We start from the raw sequence: 22,155 nt of genomic DNA on the forward strand, positions 1-22,155 counted from the left end.
TAGGTCTTCAGATTCTGCTTCAGTATTACAGAATCGGTAACATTATCATCCTGCTAACCTGGTGCTTTGCCTTTAGCAATAGATATATCCATCTGATGGCTTATATTTGATTGAGACCTGTTAAGTTTTGCTTTAAAATGCAAGCAATGTTGATTCAAAGTGTCATTTTTGTGTGTGTATGAAATTTCTTTTATACAAAATCCAAATAAGTTCGTGATCATTTCCCGATCATAAGCAGCATTCGATGCAGGACCAGCAGGTTCTGTAATAGCTTTCCCCCCTCTGCCACTGTTGAACTGTTGAAAACTTTAATCAAGTCACAAATCGAGACTCTGGATCACACTGATAATATCATACTTGCACTACATGGTGAATCTTCAAAATAGAACCCAACTGTTTCAACTGCATTTTGCACCATACCTATTTATCTATTTTTGCACTGATCTGAACCTTCCAGATCACTGCCTTTTGCATCATGTCTCTCTCACACTGTTTACATTTTGCACCATGTCTCTCCTACGCTGTTTACATTTCGATCAGTGCTGCACTTTATAAATTGAAATGCGCATTTTCACTGCTAAGCTGCTGCCCATTCATGGTCGGAAAGCTGTATGTAATAAAATTTAATTTTGTATACACTCTGTGTATACAAACTGACAATAAAATTTGTCTAAGTCATAGCTTTTTTTTTCTACACAAGAGAATGTTAGTTTTTTTTTTTAGCAGGGGTTTTAATTTGGTTTTAAAACTTGATGGATATTGAATCCATTGTTTTGACACTTTACTAATGCAAGGAAGAGTGAGTATTTCTCTCATGCATTGATCAGGGCTCTACCTACATCTCTCTCCTCCCCTACCCTCACCTAAAGACCTGGAACATAATAGTAAGTGACTTATTATTTTTAAATATAAGGTAAATAAAAATTGTGTGTTTCTGCACTTTGGAAATGGCTTTTTTTTAGAATTGCAGTAATATTTCAAATGTAATTATCCAACCCTTGTTTAGATATAACCCTTGCAGTTTGGTCCAGTTTTTACTTAAAGTGCTACTAAAAGTTACCAAAAACCTACTGAAACTTACTGGAAGTTCTAAGTGCTACTGAAAAAAATAGCACATACCGGTACTCAAATGTCCTGTCATTGCTTCATTTTGCTCCATTAGCTTTAAGAACAGAAAAGAATTCAAGTTTTCACGAGTTGGATAAAACCTAAAAAATTGTGTGCTCCTAAAATTGTTGACTGAAAGGAATAAAAAAAAAAACCTTGGAACCACTCATCAGAATTCATACATCTGAGTTTGTAGACATCTGTAGAGATTTAAAAAATAATGACAAATTAGAAAAGAATATGAATACCAATTTTTTTCTTTAGTCTCCAAAAAAAAAAAAAAAAAGACAACAATGGCTCCCCAAATCTTTATGTTCATTCAAATTGCCAAAAAATACATATAGGAATATTGCAGGCGCAAATGCATGAGTATGAAGTTACTTTGCATTTCTTTCTCATTATTGAAGCCAAAAATTAGATTTTTACAGTTTTTGATGTAAGGGACAAAAGAGGTATTAAAATGTAAGTTTTTTTCAGCAATGAAAATAATCTCTCAAGAAAACATGCATTAATGGGTCTTCAAGGTCTGACTTTCCAAGGAAGTTTGCTCTGTCTGCAGATGGCTACAAAAATTTCCAAAAACCATCCAGTCTCATCAAGGTACCTAAAGCAGGGTTTTGTCAATTTTGATCTGATGGTGCATCTATCTACATTTGGAGATTAGCTTTGGCTACTTTCACCAGTTTGCTGAAACAAACAAACAAACAAACAAACAAACAATAAATAAAAACAATGACCAGGCAAAAAAAACTGTTTGCTTTTTGTTTTCATTTGCATGTTTTTGTTGTTTTTTTTGTGTGAAACAAAGTGTAAAGTTTTGCAAGCCCCAATTTAGCCATGTAAGAAGAAATAAGTTAGAAAAGTGAAAACATAGAATATTTTAGAGTGCCACATAAATGATAGAAAAAATTTCATTTTTTTCAATTTCAGGGCCAGTGTGTCTGCTCTTGTTATAATTGAGCTGCTTCCTCAGAGAAACCATTGTACATCCCACAAAACACAAAACATTTTTTTAATTCTGAAATTCATACAGTTTTCGTGTAATTGTAATGTACATCCATAAATGTCTGTTTTCAGGCATCAATGTATGCAGCAGACTTTTTCTTGTAGTAAATTAATCCAGAGGTCAGGAGAAGTGACCCAGTCAGCAGTCCACAAAGACCGACCGCAACCTGACCTTTTTCTTCCACAGAAAAGGAGTCACCTGAAAGAGTTTAAGTACAATGGGTTAATGTTGCCTCTATTCTGTGTAATATACACCAGATTGATAAGCTTACCCCAGACAATAGTTTGTGGTTCAGAGAGCGCTGAATGTTCAACCATGCAGCTGATTCTTTCTCCAGACGTCGGGGTGTACTCCAAATAAGAATGAGACTGTTAGTAAAATTGCCCATCAGGAATCACATCTGTGTAACTGACCCCTTCAGTGACTTCTTGTCCATTTCGTAGCCAGGTTAGTTTGATTTGTTTTGGATAAAAGTTGTAATCACTGCACTCAAGCATGACTGGGTGTTGACCATAATTCTGTTTGATGAGTTTTAACCTAATGATGGTTGTTGCTGACAGGTTTCCTAAAAGAATATTGGTTATTATTTTATTATTATTAAATTATTTTTCATCATAGCTTGAAAATGTCACATTTTTGTATTATTTTATCTATTACTTTACAAGGCAGGCAAGTAAATGTTAACCAAAATGCACCATACTGTAAATTACCTGCACAGAAAAGTTCAAAAAATTTTTTAAACTTAAAATTCCCAATATCTTTATAACAAACAAGTTAACTCCATCCCATATCATTAATTAAAGCTAAACTAAAACTCATTTTTTTATTGTTAAAAAGAAAAGCTCTTACCTATGGTTTGGATAAAGTTTATATTGTCATAACACAAAAGTTTCTTTTCCATTTTTCTTAGAAGATGATCAAGAGGATCCTTGTTCCAGTTATATGAAGTCATGATTGAATAGTTTGTAAATCCAATCCAGTATCCCCTTGTACTGTTGTACTGCATTAAACTTTGCTTGTTAAAACTAGTTACAACAATGTATTCAATATCATTGAAGTTTGGACCCCTGAATGAACAACATCCTTTGACCTGGTAAAAATCTTCATCTGAGAAAACTGTTGAAAATTGCCAGAAATCCGTTTTAAGTTATTGTCCTAACAAAGTTTTAGATTAAACTTAAATATGAAACAAAATCAGAATAAATAAATTAAACTCACCTGGACTTTCAAGAGATAAAAAAATAGTCAATAGAAAACTATAGATGTTCATGTTTCGTTAGCAGTTTGGCACAAAAAGATGCAGACCTTTAATGGTGTGTAGAGCTTATTTGTTTCACAGTTAAGAGGAAGTAAGTGTAGTTCTTCAGCGTATTGTTATTTAAGACCAAAACCAGTTATTGATACCTCTGATTTTTTTTTCTATGAGCAAAGAATATTTAGAATTAATCAATTATTTTCTTGTCTTATTGTTTTCAAATCATGACTGGTATCTCATCACTTCAAAACTAAAATAGCTACTGAATGTGTAAAAGCAATCTACTCTTTTAATGCATGATTAATTTCATGATTTGTATCTTACATCAGTCATATAGTGCTTATTATCCTTTTGTTAAAATATGTGGCTACTTTGAATACGCAAATAACAATAATATAAATTCCTATTTCCTGATATTGCTACAAAAACTAGTCTGTTCACTGAGCACTAAAATGAGCAAGCCCCTCATTGTTGTGTTAGTGTGCTATCACTTCGACATATCAACTTCACCTAAGACGGTGAACTTGATATGTCGAAGTGATGGCACATATATACTCATGCCATGTATAGAGGGAAGCAAATGTTGCTCCACTTCCTTTCGTTTTAACAACAGCGGTGAGATACACGTTCCTCTGTTTCTAGTTTTGAGTTATACTTCTTGTTTCATACCAGAGTTCCCTAATGCCTCTTCTTCCAAAAAAGTAAAAAAAAAAAAAACGGACTACTGGACTTTGTTTTCCAAGTTTGAAGACATTTCGCTTTTCATCCAGGAAGCTTTTTCATGATGTGAAAAAACTTAGCAAATAGACTGAATGTTTATTGTTTCATTTGCGCAGGTTTGAGCATTTAAAAAGGTCATTTGTAATAGGGAGACCAGGCCACCGCTACAAAGGCGCATGGCTCAACACAGGAGGGCCAACTCCTCAGGACAGAACTGAGCCGTTCAATTACACCTGAAGGCTAAAGGAGACTTGTTTGAGGACAACTTCAATATTCTGACGAAGACAGATGAGTTGAGCGAGGTGATGAGGAAGCCATCTTTGTCAACCTGGGAAAAATATCTCTCAACGGAGGAGGTAGTCTCAGATATAACCTTTCACCCACTGCATGTCACAAAAACCACTCTCACAAAGAAGTTTATGACCCATCAAAACCCTCTAACGGACATTAACACCTCCCAGGTGACCTCCATGGCCAATCCAGTAGGAGGGATTAAAGCCACCTTTTGTTCTCCCTAAATCTTTGTTACACTTATGGTAGAGTAATCACAATACTCCCCACCACTTGTTAGAAATGAAGAAGCCTCTAGGATAAGAGGCAAAAGGTTGTCTAGAAAACTTAACGTCCAGTTGCCTAAACTGAACCTTTCAAGCCAAGAGCATTTCCTGTCAATGTCTCACTGTTGGCCTTTTTACAATAAAAGCACAGGTAAACCTTAACATTACAGACTGCTGCTACATTGTTCTCTATGAACAACTTTTGAATTTCCTCGGGAGACCATCAATTTTTGGAAAAGCCCCAAAAGCTGTGAAAAGGAGAGTCCACTTTGGTTAATTGAGAGCTGGGTCTGGATGATGGTTGGATTAAGAGGAAAACAGATGCTGGGCATCGGTTCTTTCTGTGTGGGTAGATTGCTATGCCACTTTCAGTCTATTAATTCTCTTAGTTGTTATATATTGTCTCTTTTTACTTGATTTGGTCAGTTTCCTTTATTTTATTTGCTCTCAAACTTTTTGAGTAACGGCCCACAATTTAACATACGCATCTGTCCATGACCCCTGTCCCAATGCCGATCAATATACTTATAAGATGCATTTACATAATCAGTCAAGTGCTTATGAACTCTTTTCAGGTCTTAGTCTTTTTATCAACTTATTTTGAAACACACTGAGATTTAAAAAAGAAAGCATCAAGAGGCTAAGTTTCTAAATAGACCGGTGTTGTGCCAAGTTAGTTTATATCCCCTCGCTGGGAGCCCGCATGGCACAGGAGCTGATCGAGTTCACCCCGCCTCAATTCCGTAAGGGTACTACAACATACAGAAATTGTAAGTAAATATAAAACACAAATATAGATTTGAGCACTAAATATGACATGGGATAAAGTAATATTCCAATGGGGTGTAGCCTATGTACACGTACAGTCCCTTAACCTTTGTTTTTATAGGAATATGTTTGACATCAGTTTTCAATTAGATGAGAACGTTTAGACACCATAAAAGAATTACACAATTGTTTTATGGAACATGTTTAAATGAGCAAGGAGCTGTTGGCTTTCAGCAAAAGCAGTTTATACCAGTGGCGGCTGGCCAATAGAGGATCTTCAATAAGACATAAAAAACAAAAAATAACTCAAATTATTAAATTAAAATGTTTCAAAATATACTAATATATTTTTTTGCTGTGCCAGATAAATATTAATTGTTTTAGTTTTTAGGGCACTAGTGGCTCGTTCTAAGGCTGACAGGAAAGGGAGTATGAGAGACTGGGAGAGACATGCGGCAAAGGACCACAGGTTGGGTTTGAACCCGGGTCAGCCGCTCCAAGACTGAGGCCTCTGTACATGGGTTGTGTGTGCTTACTACTGCTCCACCGAAGCACAACCACAAAATGAATTAATCCTTGATGACGAGTAAAGCTGATTTGTTCGTTGTCAGATTGGTGACGTATTTTAGCCCTGGGGCGAAAATATGCCAATAAATCTTTGGCCATTGACTTTGTTAAAAGTTGTACATGCACAGTAGCCTATAATGCAAAAGGACAGGAGTTCCTTAAGGATGCAGATCTCCTGCCGTCCACAGTCGTAGTGGGGCTGATTGACAGGTCAAGTCATGGAAGTGAAATCCCCTAGAGCAAACTAACCAAGAGAAGCTGGAGGTAAAAGCGTTTGGACGTGATCAGCCGAACATCAAAGTTATTCAGCAGTCCAAAGACATGGAGACGGTACACTCAGTCTTTCTTCAGGACTTGGTTTAGCTGCAAGGCTTGGCTAACTGCATGCAGCGAGGCTAATGCTTTATTCTGCTTACCCTGCATCCTTTTTCAAATGCCTGGATCTGGAAAATATTATAATATGGTGTACTTATTCAAGGTGTTTGTTAATTTGCATAGTTGCTCTTAAATAACAATTATCAGAAAATAAATAGTTTTTATACATTAAAAAATATAAAGATGAATAACAGCTTCTCCGTTATTTAACTGGTACACTGCAAAAACAATCCAGAAATAAGTAAAAAATGGCTTAAATTAAGTATATTTAGCCTTAATTTGAGCAGGTAAATAAGATGATTTGCCAATGGAATGAGTATTTTCACTCTTAAAATAAGATAGTTAGATAATATTTACTTGAAATAAGACGATAAAATAGTTTTTTCTTATTTTAAAAGGAAATTGTCTTGTTCCATTGGCAAAGTGTCTTACTTACCTCCTCAAATCAAGGAAAAACACACTTATTTTAAGAAAAAATAACTTATTGAGATTTATATTTTTTGCAGTGTACATTTTCTTTTTTTTAGGTTTGTGACACCATATTGGACCATGCAAAACACAGATTTGCCTTCACAAAGCCTCTTTTTTTATAATGTTTTTTGTTGTTGGCATTCATATAAATATACTGATGTGATAACTTTATATTAGTTACGTGTCTATTTTGAACTTATAGCCTCCCTTGGAGTAAAGTCCACCAGCCGCCACTGGTTTACATGGTTCTTAGCGTCCTGATTTGAAACAAATGCTTTCATGTTTGTTTTTTCTTTTAAATCAAGATCACTGGATATATTCTGCTATAAACTTTGAAGTGAAGAATAAAATAGCAACGCTCATCTTTCATAAAGATAACACATCTCAAGTTTCACGTTTAGTAGTTTGGAACTGAGGCAGAGTGAACTTTGTGCATGCTCCCTGGAAGGGGGTACAAATTCTGGGGATACATATTCTTTGTCCTGGTGTTGTATGAAATTTTGTTTCTCTTGTGTCGAGAGCGCATTGAAGGCAGAGAGGCTGACGTGGCGGATGACAGACATTTTGAATTGAGAATTAAAATACATTTCATAAAGATCATCAAACCAACAGTCATATTTTTTATTATCTTGGATTTCAAAATATAAAATAATAAATGTTTCAAACATAAATATAGAAAAATAATGACAGTCTCAAAATTCACAGGATTTGTTTATTTTTTCCCCCATGTTATAGGGGGAACAGATTATATCAGGTGGCTAAAATATTTGATTTCCCTCTTTTAACTCAGGCAAATAATGATCAAATATCACCAAATCCACAGAGTTTGTTGTTGATGAAGAGAGGAATAAACACAGCTAAGGACTTGCAGGTACATTTATTTAATCCCTTGTTATGGAAGGGGATCTGATTATTTCAGTCAGCTAAAATTTGTGGTTCCCCCCTCATAACTCTAGTAAATAAGGAACAAAAACTACCACAACACAGGGTTTCTTGTTGAGGAAGTAAGGAATAAACACAGTTAAAGACTTGCAGATAAATAAATTTCTTCCCATGTTATGGAGGGGGGATTGTTATGTGTGACAGCATGTAGTATTCTAGAAATTTCTTTAAATTAGTAATCTGTCATATTTTACATTAGAATGGGATTTACCAGAAAGTCTCTACTCTCATCTTCACCCTCAGGGCTAAGCCCTTGATCTCCTAGAATCATAGATCCACCCCTGGTTGAAATATTCTTAACAAATTTTCACGTAAATAAAAAGTTAACCTGAATGTAAGTTGTTAAAAAAACTGTAAATTTTACTATATGGAATAAGTCTTGGCAACTTTCCCTTAAACGTGTCATGATCCGAACGCTGATGCCTTTGGTGTGAAAGTTTTCTAGCATTACCAATAGTGTTCTATTTGCCTTATCCTGACCCGTTTTTGCCTTCGGACCTTGGAGGCTGCCTGTCAGTGCTCTGATCTGTTTGCCTGCCTGTCTTCGGACTCCTGTTGAATTCCTCTTGTGGACTGTACCTGGATCTGTCTTCTGACTTCACCCTGTGGATTATCCTGCCTTCCTTTGTCTACTTGGATCTGACCTCCTGCCAGTTCTGCAGCCTTCAAGGCTTCAACATCTGGAACTCTCTGGCTGTGTCCGCTATGTCTTGTCAGTCTACCGGCTGGAATCTGCCACATTCTCTTGGCACAGAATGCACTGTTAAACCAGGCTAGTGACTCACGTGTTCATAATCTTCCCCTGTCAGATTATCGTGGTCACTAACCTGTGTTTCTCTCTGGCTGTCTTAGTTGCCCTAGCAGCTGCCACTGCAGATTTGCAGTTCTAAGAAACACTTTTTGAGTAATCCCACTGTCTGTCTTGCCTTGAATACTGGGTCCCCTGTTCTGACCTGTGACAAAACGGCTCTTTTCACTTTTGAACTCTATATAAAAAGTTTAAACAAAAAAAAAAAAAATTTGAGAACTTTTTATTCTATCATAGCCATGAAAGGAAATGAACATAACTCTTTGAACATGAAGTCAATCATAACAACTTCGATGAAATAATAAAAATAATCCTGAACGAATTAAAGGTTTCCCAGGAATGACAAAAATGAAAGTCTGTGATATGTAAATGATCTTAAAACGAAACAATATATATTTAATTATTTCATGTATTAATCAGCAAAATCTTGACCGTCACAACACATCTTTCATTTCACAAAAAAGAAAATTCCCGCAGCAATTCCAAGAATCCCTAGAATCAAACCAGAGATACAGAAGACAGTTGGACCCATACCCCTCTCTTCTGTTTCAACATCTAAAGAGAATTAGAGTAGAAGATTAAACATGACATGTAGAAAACAAGTAAAGTTAATTCAGGTTTTTATCAAACCAAATAATATAAAAAAAAATCTTAATGTCTCACCCCAGGTCCTGGTCTCAGGTTCCTCTAGTGCCTCATGTTTTACAGTGCAGCTGTAGATGTCTCCTTGCTTTGGAACAAAGTTCAGATAGGAGAAGACATGAAATGTCCCATCAGAGTTGGATACAATTTTGAAGAAGGGGTCTTCCACTGCCACTTCTTTATTATTCTTGGTCCAACTGATGTTGAGCGCAGGAGGGTAAAATTTGTTGATGAAGCACACAAGGGTGTTCTCTTCATCTTCAAACAGCTCATTTCTCAGGTAAATAATCATTTCTGGTCGGTCTAAAAATAATCAACTGACAAGTTATTTCTTTCATGCTTTAATTATGATCCTGTAATATTTGGCTGAACAGTAACAACTGAAAGGACGAGCTCCACCTACCTGTAGTCCTTCTAACATCTGGGTCTACTTTCCATCGATATATATCTTTTTTACATTGAACTTGACACACTTCTGCATATTTGTAAGCCCATTCATATTCAACAGCTGTTGCTAGTTTGCTGTCCCAAACCAAAATGTTATTTTTAAAATCTGCATAACACACTTCATCGTCATCCAATGTCACAGTGAGGAAGATGCCACTCGAGTCAAAGCATCCGTAGGTAAAACAAAGTTGGTGACCTCCTAAAAAAGAGTTTAACAGTATAAATGAACAAGAGGAAAATAAAGCAATCAACTCTATGTAGGTTGCTTACCTGTTGCACAGGTGAAATGGCCTTGAAGGAAAAATAAAGATACTAAGTACAGATCCACTGAATTGTCTGTCCTACCATTCTTATTGTCTCTGTTCTAAATATTCAATCAACACACATATCTATTATATACTGTATACCATTTAATGACAGTAAATCGCTGTAATTATTACTAACTACCTTTAATGCAATTACGGTAGTCAATTTGCTAGGTAGTGATGAAGACCTTTTTACAAGTGTCTAAAGAGCCACAGGTTGCAGACCTCTGCTATGGGCTTTAGTTTTTGTTTTACAGCACTGTTTAAAAGTCTTACTGTACTAAAGGTTTAATTGCTGCCCTGTAGCTTTTCTTTCTTTCCCAAATATAATTTGTTTTTAATATTTGTACCTCTCTGCTTCACTGTTCTATCTTATTTTCTCCAGTGTCTTCAGTTTCATTTTTAAAGGAGTGTTTCATTAAACTCATTCAGAAAAGCTAATGTTATTATAATTATAATAAACCAGTGCCAATTTTGTGTTGTGACAAGAAATTAAAATGATTCTAGTGACACTTTAGTAAAATACTTCTCTACCATTTTAGTTTACGTCTGTAGATTTCAGTCATAGTTTTAGTGTCAACTAGAGCTGCTTTAATTCAAATTTATTTAGATTTTAGTCAAGAAATATTTCTTTGGCTAAAAGAAAAGTAAAAATCCAATAAATTGTTTTATTCAATTTTTTTCCAACATTTACTCTTTAAGTAAGATCACAGTGAGATTTGCACTTTTAAACGGGTGAAAAGTAAGTACAAAAAACATATTTAAAGTAGTAAGCAATAATTGATGACATTGTCTTTATTTGACCATGGCCAAAATTGAACATTTTTGTATTATTTTAATTATTATATTATTATATTATAGTCAATGTTATCCAAAACACATCCTAAATTATCTACGCAGAAATCACAGCAAAAGTAGATTATTCTTTTTTATATCTTAAAATACTCAATATCTTTATAATAGATAAGTTCACAGTCTTCATTCCATAATGTTACATCAATCTAAACTAAAACCCAATATTATATTGTTCAAAAGTAAAGCTCTTATTTATGGTTTGGATAAAGGGTATATTGTCATAACAAAGATGTTTCTTTTCCAATATTCTTTGAAGATGATCAACAGGATCCTTGTTCCAGTCATGATTGAAGATTTATTAATCTAGTCCAGCTTCCTCTTTTACTGTAATTACTTTGTTTAAAACTAGCTACAATCATGTATTCAACATTCTTAAAGTTTGGACACTGAAAGAACAAAATGTTTTGACCTGTTAAAAAATCTTTATCTGAGAAAACTCTTTAAAATTGACAGAAATCAGTGACTTTTAAATTACTGTCCTAACAATAATTTTAGATGAAATTAAGATAGAACAGAAAAAAACAAAAGAAAAAGCTAAACTTACCTGGACTTTCAAAAGATAAAAAAAGAGTCAATAGAAAACTATAGACGTTCATGTTTTGTTCGCAGTTTGGGACAAAAAGATGCAGATCTTTACTGGTGTGCAGAGCTTTTTTGCTTCACAAAAAAGAGGAAGTGGGTGTAGTTTTGCGTCATAAAAATAAAATGAATAAATGCTTCCATATTGATTATTTAAGACAATTACCTTATTAGATTTTCTTTTTTTCAGCAAAGAATATTTATATTTTTAATTAATGTAAAACTAGCATTTAATCAAAATGCATTTTATATTCTTTTGGATTTGATTTCAGTCGATTTCAGAATCAGAATCAGAATTTCAGAAACCTATCAGAGACTTTATCACTACCTTGCAGGAAATTCTTTCTTTGCTGTGCAACTATTTAAGGAAGAAAGAAAATTGTTAGTAAAAATAAGTATATACAGTACAATCAACAGTATTTATAATTTACATTGCAGCTCAGTACTGAATTACAATCATTGCACGTGACCATGTTATTACACATAGTGAGTAATTAATTTGTAAAAGATATGCTTGTTTTAAAAGTTGTAAAATTGCCCTTGTTTAAGGTTTTGTAGTCTGGTTAGTCTTGTCTGTTTTTCCCATATTTGACTTATTTCCTATTTTAAAACCTGCAAAGGCCTAGTCAAGTATTATGACTATAAACAAACAAAAAAGTATGTATTTATCTTTAAAAAAAAACTATATATTTCAGCAATCAGCAGACTTCAGCAATCAGCAGAGATAAATATAGTTATGCGCCATCTGTTGACAGTTTATCTGAGCAAACGCGGGCTGCTCAGTGGCGCAGTGGGTAGCACTGCCCCCCATGTTCTCCCTGAGCATGCATGCGTTCTCTCCGGTAGTTCCGGCTTCCTCCCACAGTCCAAAAACATGACTGCTAAGTTAATTGATTCCTCTAAATTCTACTTAGGTGTGAGTGTGTGACTTTCTTGCGAGCATACCGCATGATCTCCAACTGTTAGGGGATTGTCCACCCAGTGTGTGAAGTCAGGATTCGGTGGATAGTGCGGAGGAACTACTTCTTGTGATCAACGGGCTGAAAGGCGATTGCCAGCAATGCGTCGAGGAGCGCATAGGGCGTGACAGGACACGTAGGACGTCACGGCTATCCACTGCATCCATCTCGTCTCCAGTCCTCTTCACCTGTCTTGCCACTGGATCTAGATGGTTGCGCAACTCTTCCTCACTTTAATCAAAGTCATAGTGCAAGTCATCTATCATCCTTCCATCCCATACCCTTTGACCCCAACTTCCCCAACCATAGGATGAATATATGGTCCTCATCGTATCAACGGATGAACACATCTGAGCAAACTAGGAACTTTAACAATAGTGAATATAGTACGTATAAATTAACATAGCTGTAGGGGCTAAGCCGACGCTTAAAGCCACTGGAGTGTTTTTAAACCGGAATCTTATAGTTGACACGCTTTGACGGGGTGAGATTTTGAAAAGGAAATGTCCAGACGCTGTTCTTGCTGTTTAAAGGCTGATTTATACAGTGGGAGAAATAAATATTTGACCCCTTGCTGATTTTGCAGGTTTGCCCACTTACAAAGAATGCAACGATCTATAATTTCCATCATATGTACATTCTAACAGTGAGAGACAGAATCCCACAGAAAATTCCAGAAATTCACATCATATGAATTTATAAAAATTGATAACTATCAGATGAGGAAAAACAAGTATTTGACCCCCTACCAAACAGCAAGTATTCTGGCTCCTACAAGCCAGTTACTTTTTCTTTAAGACACAGCCCCAATCTCAACCATCTACATCAAATACTCCTGCCTCACCTCATTACCTGTATAAAAGACACCTGTCAACACCCAAACAACCAGCATCCAATATCACCACCATGGGCAAGACCAGAGAGCTTTCTACGGACATCAGGGACAAGATTGTTGATCTGCACAAGGCTGGGATGGGCTACAAGAGAATCGGAGAGCAACTTGGAGAGAAAAGATCAACTTTCAGTGCAGTTATCAGGAAATGAAAGAAGCACCACACCACCGCCAACCTCCCTCGGTCTGGGCCTCCACACAAGATCTCGCTTCGTGGGGTGTCCCTGATCATGCGTACGGTGAGGAATCATCCCAAAACCACAAGGGGGGAACTGATGAATCAACTGAAGGCAGCATGGAGCACAGTTACAAAAGAAACGGTTGGTAAAATACTTGTTTTTCCTCATCTGATGGTTATCAATTTTAATAAATTCATATGATGTGATTTTCTGGAATTTTCTTTGGGATTCTGTCTCTCACTGTTAGAATGTACATATGATTAAAATTATAGATCGTTGCATTCTTTGTAAGTGGGCCAACCTGCAAAATCAGCAAGGGGTCAAAGACTTATTTCCCCCACTGTAACTTCCCTTCTTTTATAGAGCTTGTACATAATGGCTTCTACAATAGCATTGCAATAACTGGTATAATTCTGATGAAACGGCTGGTTAAACTCCAGCAGCAGTGTGTAGCAGTGAGTAGCATGTAATGACGCACTAACGCACTAACTGAAATATTTCAGGTCTTTTGTTGTCTTAATAAGGATGATTTTCGCATACAGCTCATGAAAACCCCAAATTAGTCTATTTCATCGGACCAATAAAAGAAAAGTGTTCTTAATACAAAAACAGTCAACCTTCAAATACAGTACAGTTATGCACTCAATACTTGGTCAGGAATCCTTTTGCAGAAACGACTGCTTCACTGCGGTGTGGCATGGATGCAATCAGCCTGTGGCACTGCTGAGGTGTTATGGAGGCCCAGGATGCTTCGATAGCATACATGATACACTCATTCCGAGTGTTTGGTCTTGCGTCTCTCAACTTTCTCTTCAAAATATGCCACAGATTCTCTATGGGGTTCAGGTCAGGAGAGTTGGCAGGCCAATTGAGCACAGTGATACCATGGTCAATAAACCATTTACCAGTGGTTTTGACACTGTGAGCAGGTGCCAGGTCATGCTGAAAAATGAAATCTTCATCTCCATAAAGCTTTTCAGCAGATGGAAGCATGAAGTGCTCCAAAATCTCCTGATAGCTAGCTGCATTGACCCTGCCCTTGATAAAACACAGTGGACCAACACCAGCAGCTGACATGGCACCCCAGTCCATCACTGACTGTGGTACTTGACACTGGACTTTTGTCATTTTGGCATTTCCGCCTCTCCAGTCTTCCTCCAGACTCTTGCACTTTGATTTCCAAATGACATGCAAAACTGAACAACAGTCCAGTGCTGCTTCTCTGCAGCCCAGGTCAGGTGCCTCTGCCGCAGTTTTTCTGGTTCAAAAGTGGCTTGACCTGGGGAATGCGGCACCTGTAGCCCATTTCCTGCACACGCCTGTGCAAGGTGGCTCTGGATGTTTCTACTCCAGACTCAGTCCACTGCTTCCGCAGGTCCCCCAAGGTCTGGAATTGGCCCTTCACCACAATCTTCCTCAGGGTCCGGTCACCTCTTCTCGTTGTGCAGCGTTTTCTGCCACACTTTTTCCTTCCCAGACTTCCCACTGAGGTGCCTTGATACAGCACTCTGGAAACAGCCTATTCATTCAGAAATATCTTTCTGTGTCATACCCTCTTGCTTGAGGGTGTCAATGATGGCCTTCTGGACAGCAGTCAGGTCGGCAGTCTTACCCATGATTGGGGTTTTGAGTGATGAACCAGGCTGGGAGTTTTAAAGAGCTCAGGAATCTTTTGCAGGTGTTTAGAGTTAACTTGTTGGTTCGGATGATTAGGTGCATAGCTCGTTTAGAGACCTTTTTCATGATATGCTAATTTTGTGAGATAGGAATTTTGGGTTTTCATGAGCTGTATGCCAAAATCATTATTATTATGTCAATGTCATTATTATATTGTATTATATTGTCATTATTAAGACAATAAAAGACCTGAAATACTTCAGTTAGTGTGCAATGAATCTAAAATATATGAATGTTTAAGTTTTATCATTACATTATGGAAAATCGTGAACTTTATCACAATATGCTAACATTTTGAGAAGAACCTGTACTTTGCATTCTAGCTTCTCTAAAAGAGATAATATATGTGTATGGCTGTTCCGTGTTTACTAACTTACATGTGCATTATTGTTGCGCTGGGCCAATGGTCTTTCTATGTTAAATGCACAATATATGCTAGAACAAAAGCAAAACAAAAATGGAATAAAATAATCCAACTCTGTGTGGTAACTTAATAGAAAGAACTTTTTATGCCACCAGAGTCAGTTACTGGTGTAATAATTGCGAAGGTCATAGCTTGTGACTAGATGCTTGTAGTACGGAACTTTTATCGGCTGTTTTGGAAATTTTTAAACTCTACTTGATTTCTGCATGGCACTATAAGGATATGCAAAATAGACACGAGCTGAACAAATAAACACGCATGGTCCAATCAAACAGTTTTAATGCTTAAGCTATTTAATGGTGTCCTGCATTTTTTATTTCTGAGTTAAAAATGGTTTAAATCAACTGAATATTAAGATGAGAATAACAATTTGCAGAGTAAGATCTCCCTCATAAACTACAGACTTCAAAACCAATATGGTTACTGCATGTTTATAAGGTAGCAATCTACTCTTTACTTGCATGATTACTTTCATAAATCGTTTCTTAAATCAGTCATATAGTGCTTATTATCCCTTTTCTTGAAATATGTTGATACTTTGAATGCGCAAATTGCAGTGATATACATTCCTATTGGCTGGTATTACTACAAAAACTTGTCTGTTCAGTGAGCACTAAAATGAGCAAGCCCCTCATTGTTCAAAGTCCTAGGTGAAATATACCTTTATTCTCATGACATGTATAGAGAGAAACAAACAATGTTCCACTTCCTTTGGTTTTACCGCCAGCGGTGAGATACATGTTCCTCTGTCTGAAGTTAAAATTCTTGTTTCACACCTGAGTTCCTTTATGCCACTTCTACTCTAGTAATCTTCTTGCTTCTTCTATGTTGTCCCTTCTTTGTAATTGACAGTCAGGTCCTTTATTTGACCATAACTTTATCCTATCCTCCCAAAATATGTGAAAGCTAAAGCCTTACTAGTATGTCAAAAAAAGCAGTAGTAAATCTCACAATGATAAAGAAGTAAAGAAATTAGAAAGTGCAAACATTGCATACATTTGTAAAATGTATGACAAATGTTCTATTCTTCAAGATGCTTCAATCAAGCAAAAATTCTTATTGGGTGGCTAAACAGAAACGTTTATTTACAGTTGGATGTTTTGTATTCATGCTGATTCAATTCAGAGTTTAAATGTTCCAAACACATTTTTGCACTTAATTAAAACATTAACATGGCTGTGAAGTGTTAAAAAACTGTCAGTTTACTCTATAAGGATTAAGTCCTATCAACATTTTTTTGAAAGGCTCTTTTTATTTTATGAACTCCATTTCAAAAGTACAAAAGAAAATTTGAAGGCTTGATAAACATTTGTCGTTTATTATAGCCATGAAAGAAAATTGACATAATTCTTTGAACACGAAGTCAACCATAATATGTTCCAGAAAAATATAAAAAGATGAATCCCAGATTAATTAAAGGTTTGCAAAGCATGACAAAAAAGGAAAGTTTGTGATATGTAAACAATTAAAGTAGAAAACATCTCTATTTAATTATTTATATATGTATTATATATTGATTAGTGTTGCACCGATACCAGAATCGGACGGGGCCCCGATACTGCCCTAGAATCCAGCACTAAAATGGTGGTATCGGTATCGGTGAGTACCAACAAATAGGGCACCGATACCATTTTGAGAGCCATAAGTTTATTCAACTATTGTCACCCACTCCTGGTAGGCAATAAAAAGTTCTACTGGATTCACTTTGTATTAGATTTTTTCCTGCTTCACAAAGGTAGGCAGCAGCTTGACGAAGCCATGATGGCAATTATTTTACATTATTATGTTATCGGTATCGGCCGATACTGCACAGCCAGGTATCGGATATCGGTATCGGGGCCAAAAAATTGCATCGGCGCAACACTAATATTGATTAATCAGCAAAATCTTGGGCATCCTTTCACAAAAAGGAGAGTTCCCCCAGCAATTCCAAGAACCCCTAGAATCAAACCAGAGATACAGAAGACAGTTGGACCTATACTCCTCTCTTCCGTTTCAACATCTAAAGAGAATGAGAGTGCAGAGAAAACATGACATGTAGCAAACAAACAAGTAAAGTTAATTCAGGTTTTGATCAATTATGTTTACTGAGTCAAAGAATATAAAAAATGATTTTAATGTCTCACCCCAGGTCCTGGTCTCAGGTTCCTCTAGTGCCTCATGTTTTACAGGGCAGCTGTAGATGTCTCCTTGCTTTGGAACAAAGTTCAGATAGGAGAAGACATGAAATGTCCCATCAGAGTTGGATACAATTTTGAAGAAGGGGTCTTCCACTGCCACTTCTTTATTGTTCTTGGTCCAACTGATGTTGAGCGCAGGAGGGTAAAATTTGTTGATGAAACACACAAGGGTGTTCTCTTCATCTTCAATGAGCTCATCTCTCGGGTAAACAATCATTTCTGGTCGGCTTAAAATAATCAACTGACAAGTTATTTCTTTCATGCTTTAATTATGATCCTGTAATATTTGGCTGAATAGTAACAACTGAAAGGACGAGCTTCACCTACCTGTAGTCCTTCTAACATCTGGGTCTACTTTCCATCGATATATATCTTTTTCACATTGAACTTGACACACTTCTGCATATTTGTAAGCCCATTCATATTCAACAGCTGTTGCTAGTTTGCTGTTCAAAACCCCAATATTGTTTTTAAAATCTGCATAACCCACCTCATCATCATCCAATGTCACAGTGAGGAAGGTGCCACTTGAGTCAAAACACCCAAAGGTTACACAAAGTTGGTGACCTCCTAAAAAAGAGTTTAACAGTATAAATGTGCAAATAAGAGGTAAATAAATCAAACATCTCTGTGTCAGTTACTTACCTGATGCATGGGTGAAACAGCATTGAAGAAAAAATAAAGATACAAAGTACAGATTTTTCAATCTCCACTGAATTTGCTGTCCTGCCATTCTTATTGTCTCTGTTCTAGATATTCAGTAAAAGTGTGATTAGACCAGACGGACTCAGTTGTGCTGGGATTTCCTCAGTGCAAACTAAAAACTGTTGACAAGTGAGGAAGCTGGGTTGATAAAAATCCTGTTGAACAACTTTAAAATGTCCCCAGTGATTTTTACAGACTGACTCTATTTTTCGAACAACATGTGTTATTGTTAAAAATTCTATTCAGTTTCTGATTTTTTCGAAATCAGTTCTCTATTTATTTAGATTGCGATTCAGTTTATTGAGTTAAGCTGTTTTTTTTCTCTCAAGGTTTAGTTTTAGGTTTTAATTTTTTTCTTCAGCCCTATTTTCTTTCATTTCTTCAGTCTAACTTTACAAGAGTTTTCTATAAAACTCAATAAATGAAGCCAGACTTAGATGCATAACTTTATTTAACTTAGACACAGCATCTGCCCATGGTTTTAGCATTAACCACAATTACTAGGTTTTACCAAACTAGACAGCTCACTCAGTTAATATTACAAATGCAAAACATTTCTAACTAATCAGTGTCTGTACTTTTCCACTGAGAAACCATGGCGATACTGGTATTACTGTAAAGAGAAAATCTCAACCCTAATTACCTTTGAAAAAAACAGTTGTAATAAATGATGAAACACATCGAAATCTCTCATAAAATCAGGCTGAAAGAAGTGTGTGGTCATCTACTGGTATGACTTCTGAGAGAAATAACAGCAACTAACCGTTGCTACAGAGCACCTGTCTTTGCATTAAGCAATGAACAGTACAAAGCCAAATTATTCATGGGTGTATGCATACCTCGCAAATAAAGTAGATTTTGCTGTATTTTGCCGAGAATACATGCCCAAATCGATTTGGGGCATGATGTGATTGGCAAATAAAAACAACTTATTAATAGAAAAATGTAAACTCTTAGTTAAATATATTTGAGTTAACATCTCTCATCTAGGCAAGTGAAATTCATATAACTACTAAACTATATTGATATTATTCTCAGCTGATATGATGATTCTTAGCAAATGGCAACACTAACTTTTAAATTATCACATTGACTAAGGCAATAATTAAATCACACTATCAGAATGCTTGATTAGTGATGCTGATCCAAGTTAAATTGATAATAACTTCATAAGAAATACAAGCTAATTTACGTATTGTTTGGCATGAGATGTTTCTGGTGATCACACAAAATGCTCATTGGATTTTTTTAGGCTTATTATAAGGATCCTTTTTAAAAATACTTGCTTTCAACAAGGAATAGAACATATATGACATCAATGGGCTTCTTGCACTGCTGTAATCAATCAGACATTATAATCTTCAGTAATATTAAATGTTAAGTATTGTTCAACATCGTTAATGTGTAGATGATTATATAAACATCATGCTCTGACCTGGTAAATATTGTTTAGAAAATGTTTTGGAAAAGGTGAGATATAAAGGTTAGAGACAGAGCTAGAAAAACCCAGCTACATGCTTTAATGGAAAATGGGGGAAGTTTACCTTTACAAAAAAAAAAAAAAAAAAAAAAAAAAAAAAAAAAAAAGTTGATTATTCAGAATTTAGGCAATGAATGAGAAAAGCTTCTAGGGAGTGTGGTATGGATGACAGCTGAGTGGATGTATATGCAAGTCTAGTTTCTAACAAAAGTGCACCCCTAACATGTTTCTGCATACCACAACAGATATAAGACATAGCATTGAAATCCCATTTCCAGATGATCAGTTCTTCCTTTATAGTGATAAAAAATGTAAGAAGAGTTCAAACACAACAGCAAAAAAAAAAAACCAAGATGGTAATATGAGAAAGGTTTTCTGGACTAAAGACAAAAACGCGGAGCCATGTGCTGAGCACTTCTCAGAGGTGTCCTTCGGGAAACAACTAAACCACAACTTTCCTAAATTTCAACCTATACGTAACTATATTAATAAAAAACAAAGCTGCAAGAACCACTGCAAACATGCAAACCCCAAGAAACAGACTACTATGTTTTTGAATTTTCTTGGCACTACTGTTTTCATAAATGCGACCAATAGGAACAGTTTCTTACATTACAGCAGTTATCAGCTTCATAGTCTAAGCCAACCAGATATCTGAGACTAAATATGGGGATATTTGGTAGCTTTGCCATCCAGACTGACTCACCTCTTTATTCACACAGACTCTTCTATCCATGTATTCTCCATTCCATCATAAATAGAGGCTTTTCTAATTGGTGTGGTAATTCTTACAAACTATTGTACTGCAGCATGATGCACAGATCCACTCCATTTCCCATCAGATATACAGATCCGATGGATGATGAAGCAAAAGCATCAATATCTATAAACCAGATAAGCTGATGTTACACTATATTCTGCGACTGACAATGTTTTTGTGACACTACATGATTGGACCAGCCTTGGGTTAGCAAAGAAAATAACCAATGCGCTGTAGACATGACTTTAATAAGGGTGTTTTATATGCTTTTAGAAATGCTATTCTACGAACCTGAGCTGTATCAGGGGCATATCTGAGCTAAGGTTGCCTTCGTGTTTTATATTCTGCCCAGTCCACGCTGATGTCTGAAACTAGCAAGATATTTTCTTTTATACAACAGTTGGTCATTAGATATATTATCTTGTTGTTCCCAAACGTTTCTTGGTGGGCCCCCCTTTAATTTTTGGTTTTCAAGAAAACAATTGTTTTTGATGGTTTAACAAAAAATAAGGGAATTCACCTGCAGTAAACCAAAATCATTCAACTCATTCATGTAGCAAACCATCAATCATGAGGAAATTAGAAATCAGTTTACTCTCCTTAGTTTCTTAAGTAAAGCCAGTGCAAAAAATGACAAGTTTAATCAGGGTATCAGAGCCTCAGAGGTGATTTAAAATTACTAGTGTTGTTCCGATGCCATTTTTTGGCCCCAATACGATACTCGATACCTGACTGTGCATTATCAATCGATACTGATACAATACCGATACCATCTGTTTGAAGAACTGCACACTACTTAGATGTAAAATAAAAGCTGCTGCCTACCTTTGTGAAGCAGAAAAAAAAAAAAAGTGAATCCAGTAGAACTTTTTATTGCCTACCTGGAATCTGGGACAATAGTTAAATAAACTTCTGGCTCTCAAAATGGTGTCAGTGCCCTATTGGTTGATACTCGCCGATACTGATATCACCATTTTAGTGCTGGATCGGGGCCCCGCTTGATATTAGATCGGTATTGGTGCAACACTAATAATTACCCCTTAACAACTAAAGTTGTTGGTTTCTCTTTTTACTGAACCATCAATCCTCAAAAAAAGAAACATCTACCAATAGGGGAATAATTTACAAAAAGCACTGGTTTGGTTAAAAACCCCTTGTAGAGTTTTAATAGAAAGTCGTTTAACACTGTCTGAATTTCACCTGGTTCCCTTTCATTATAATCACCTGGTCTTCCTGTTTTTGTTTTTATTTGTCCCTGTGTCTCTCTGTTAGATATTAAAGTCAGTCAGGTATTCAGTTTAACTTGCTTTTACACCCCTTTATGGAGATAAATTCTATAGGGTGAAAGCTTGATCTAAACTTTTATCTAATATTTATGTTTATTTTCTGTCTTTCCCGAAAAATTTAATATGAAAATATGAATTTGTGATGAAAAAAAAAACTCATCCAAACTCCCTTTGTCCCCACATCTATTAATCAGCACATAAGGCTTAGA

The 22,155-nt window shown here is 36.0% G+C and overlaps 2 protein-coding genes and 1 pseudogene across 3 annotated transcripts in view; all 3 read right to left on the minus strand.

Annotated features, from left to right (window-relative positions):
* Positions 1-22,155, minus strand: part of LOC119777693 (cytoplasmic phosphatidylinositol transfer protein 1-like) — an 87,670-nt gene that overhangs the window by 33,717 nt on the left and 31,798 nt on the right. The window lies entirely within an intron of this gene.
* Positions 1,883-3,444, minus strand: LOC119777695 (annotated as a pseudogene).
* On the minus strand, positions 8,617-11,457 carry LOC119777696 (H-2 class II histocompatibility antigen, A-U alpha chain-like). Of its 2 annotated transcripts, XM_038276687.1 has the most exons (5): positions 11,370-11,456; positions 9,936-9,956; positions 9,622-9,864; positions 9,240-9,521; positions 8,617-9,131 (listed from the first exon to the last, which is right to left on the minus strand). In XM_038276687.1, exons 1-5 carry the CDS (start codon positions 11,419-11,421, stop codon positions 9,025-9,027), a joined length of 705 nt encoding a protein of 234 aa, XP_038132615.1. In that variant the 5' UTR covers positions 11,422-11,456; the 3' UTR covers positions 8,617-9,024. The 2 variants fall into 2 exon arrangements, with proteins under 2 accessions (XP_038132615.1, XP_038132616.1); XM_038276688.1 differs by lacking the exon at positions 9,936-9,956 and having other exon boundaries at positions 11,370-11,457.

The sequence above is a fragment of the Cyprinodon tularosa genome, unplaced genomic scaffold, assembly GCF_016077235.1.
Source record: "Cyprinodon tularosa strain WSP-4 unplaced genomic scaffold, ASM1607723v1 ctg126, whole genome shotgun sequence".
In the NCBI taxonomy this organism is placed as follows: Eukaryota; Metazoa; Chordata; class Actinopteri; order Cyprinodontiformes; family Cyprinodontidae; genus Cyprinodon; species Cyprinodon tularosa.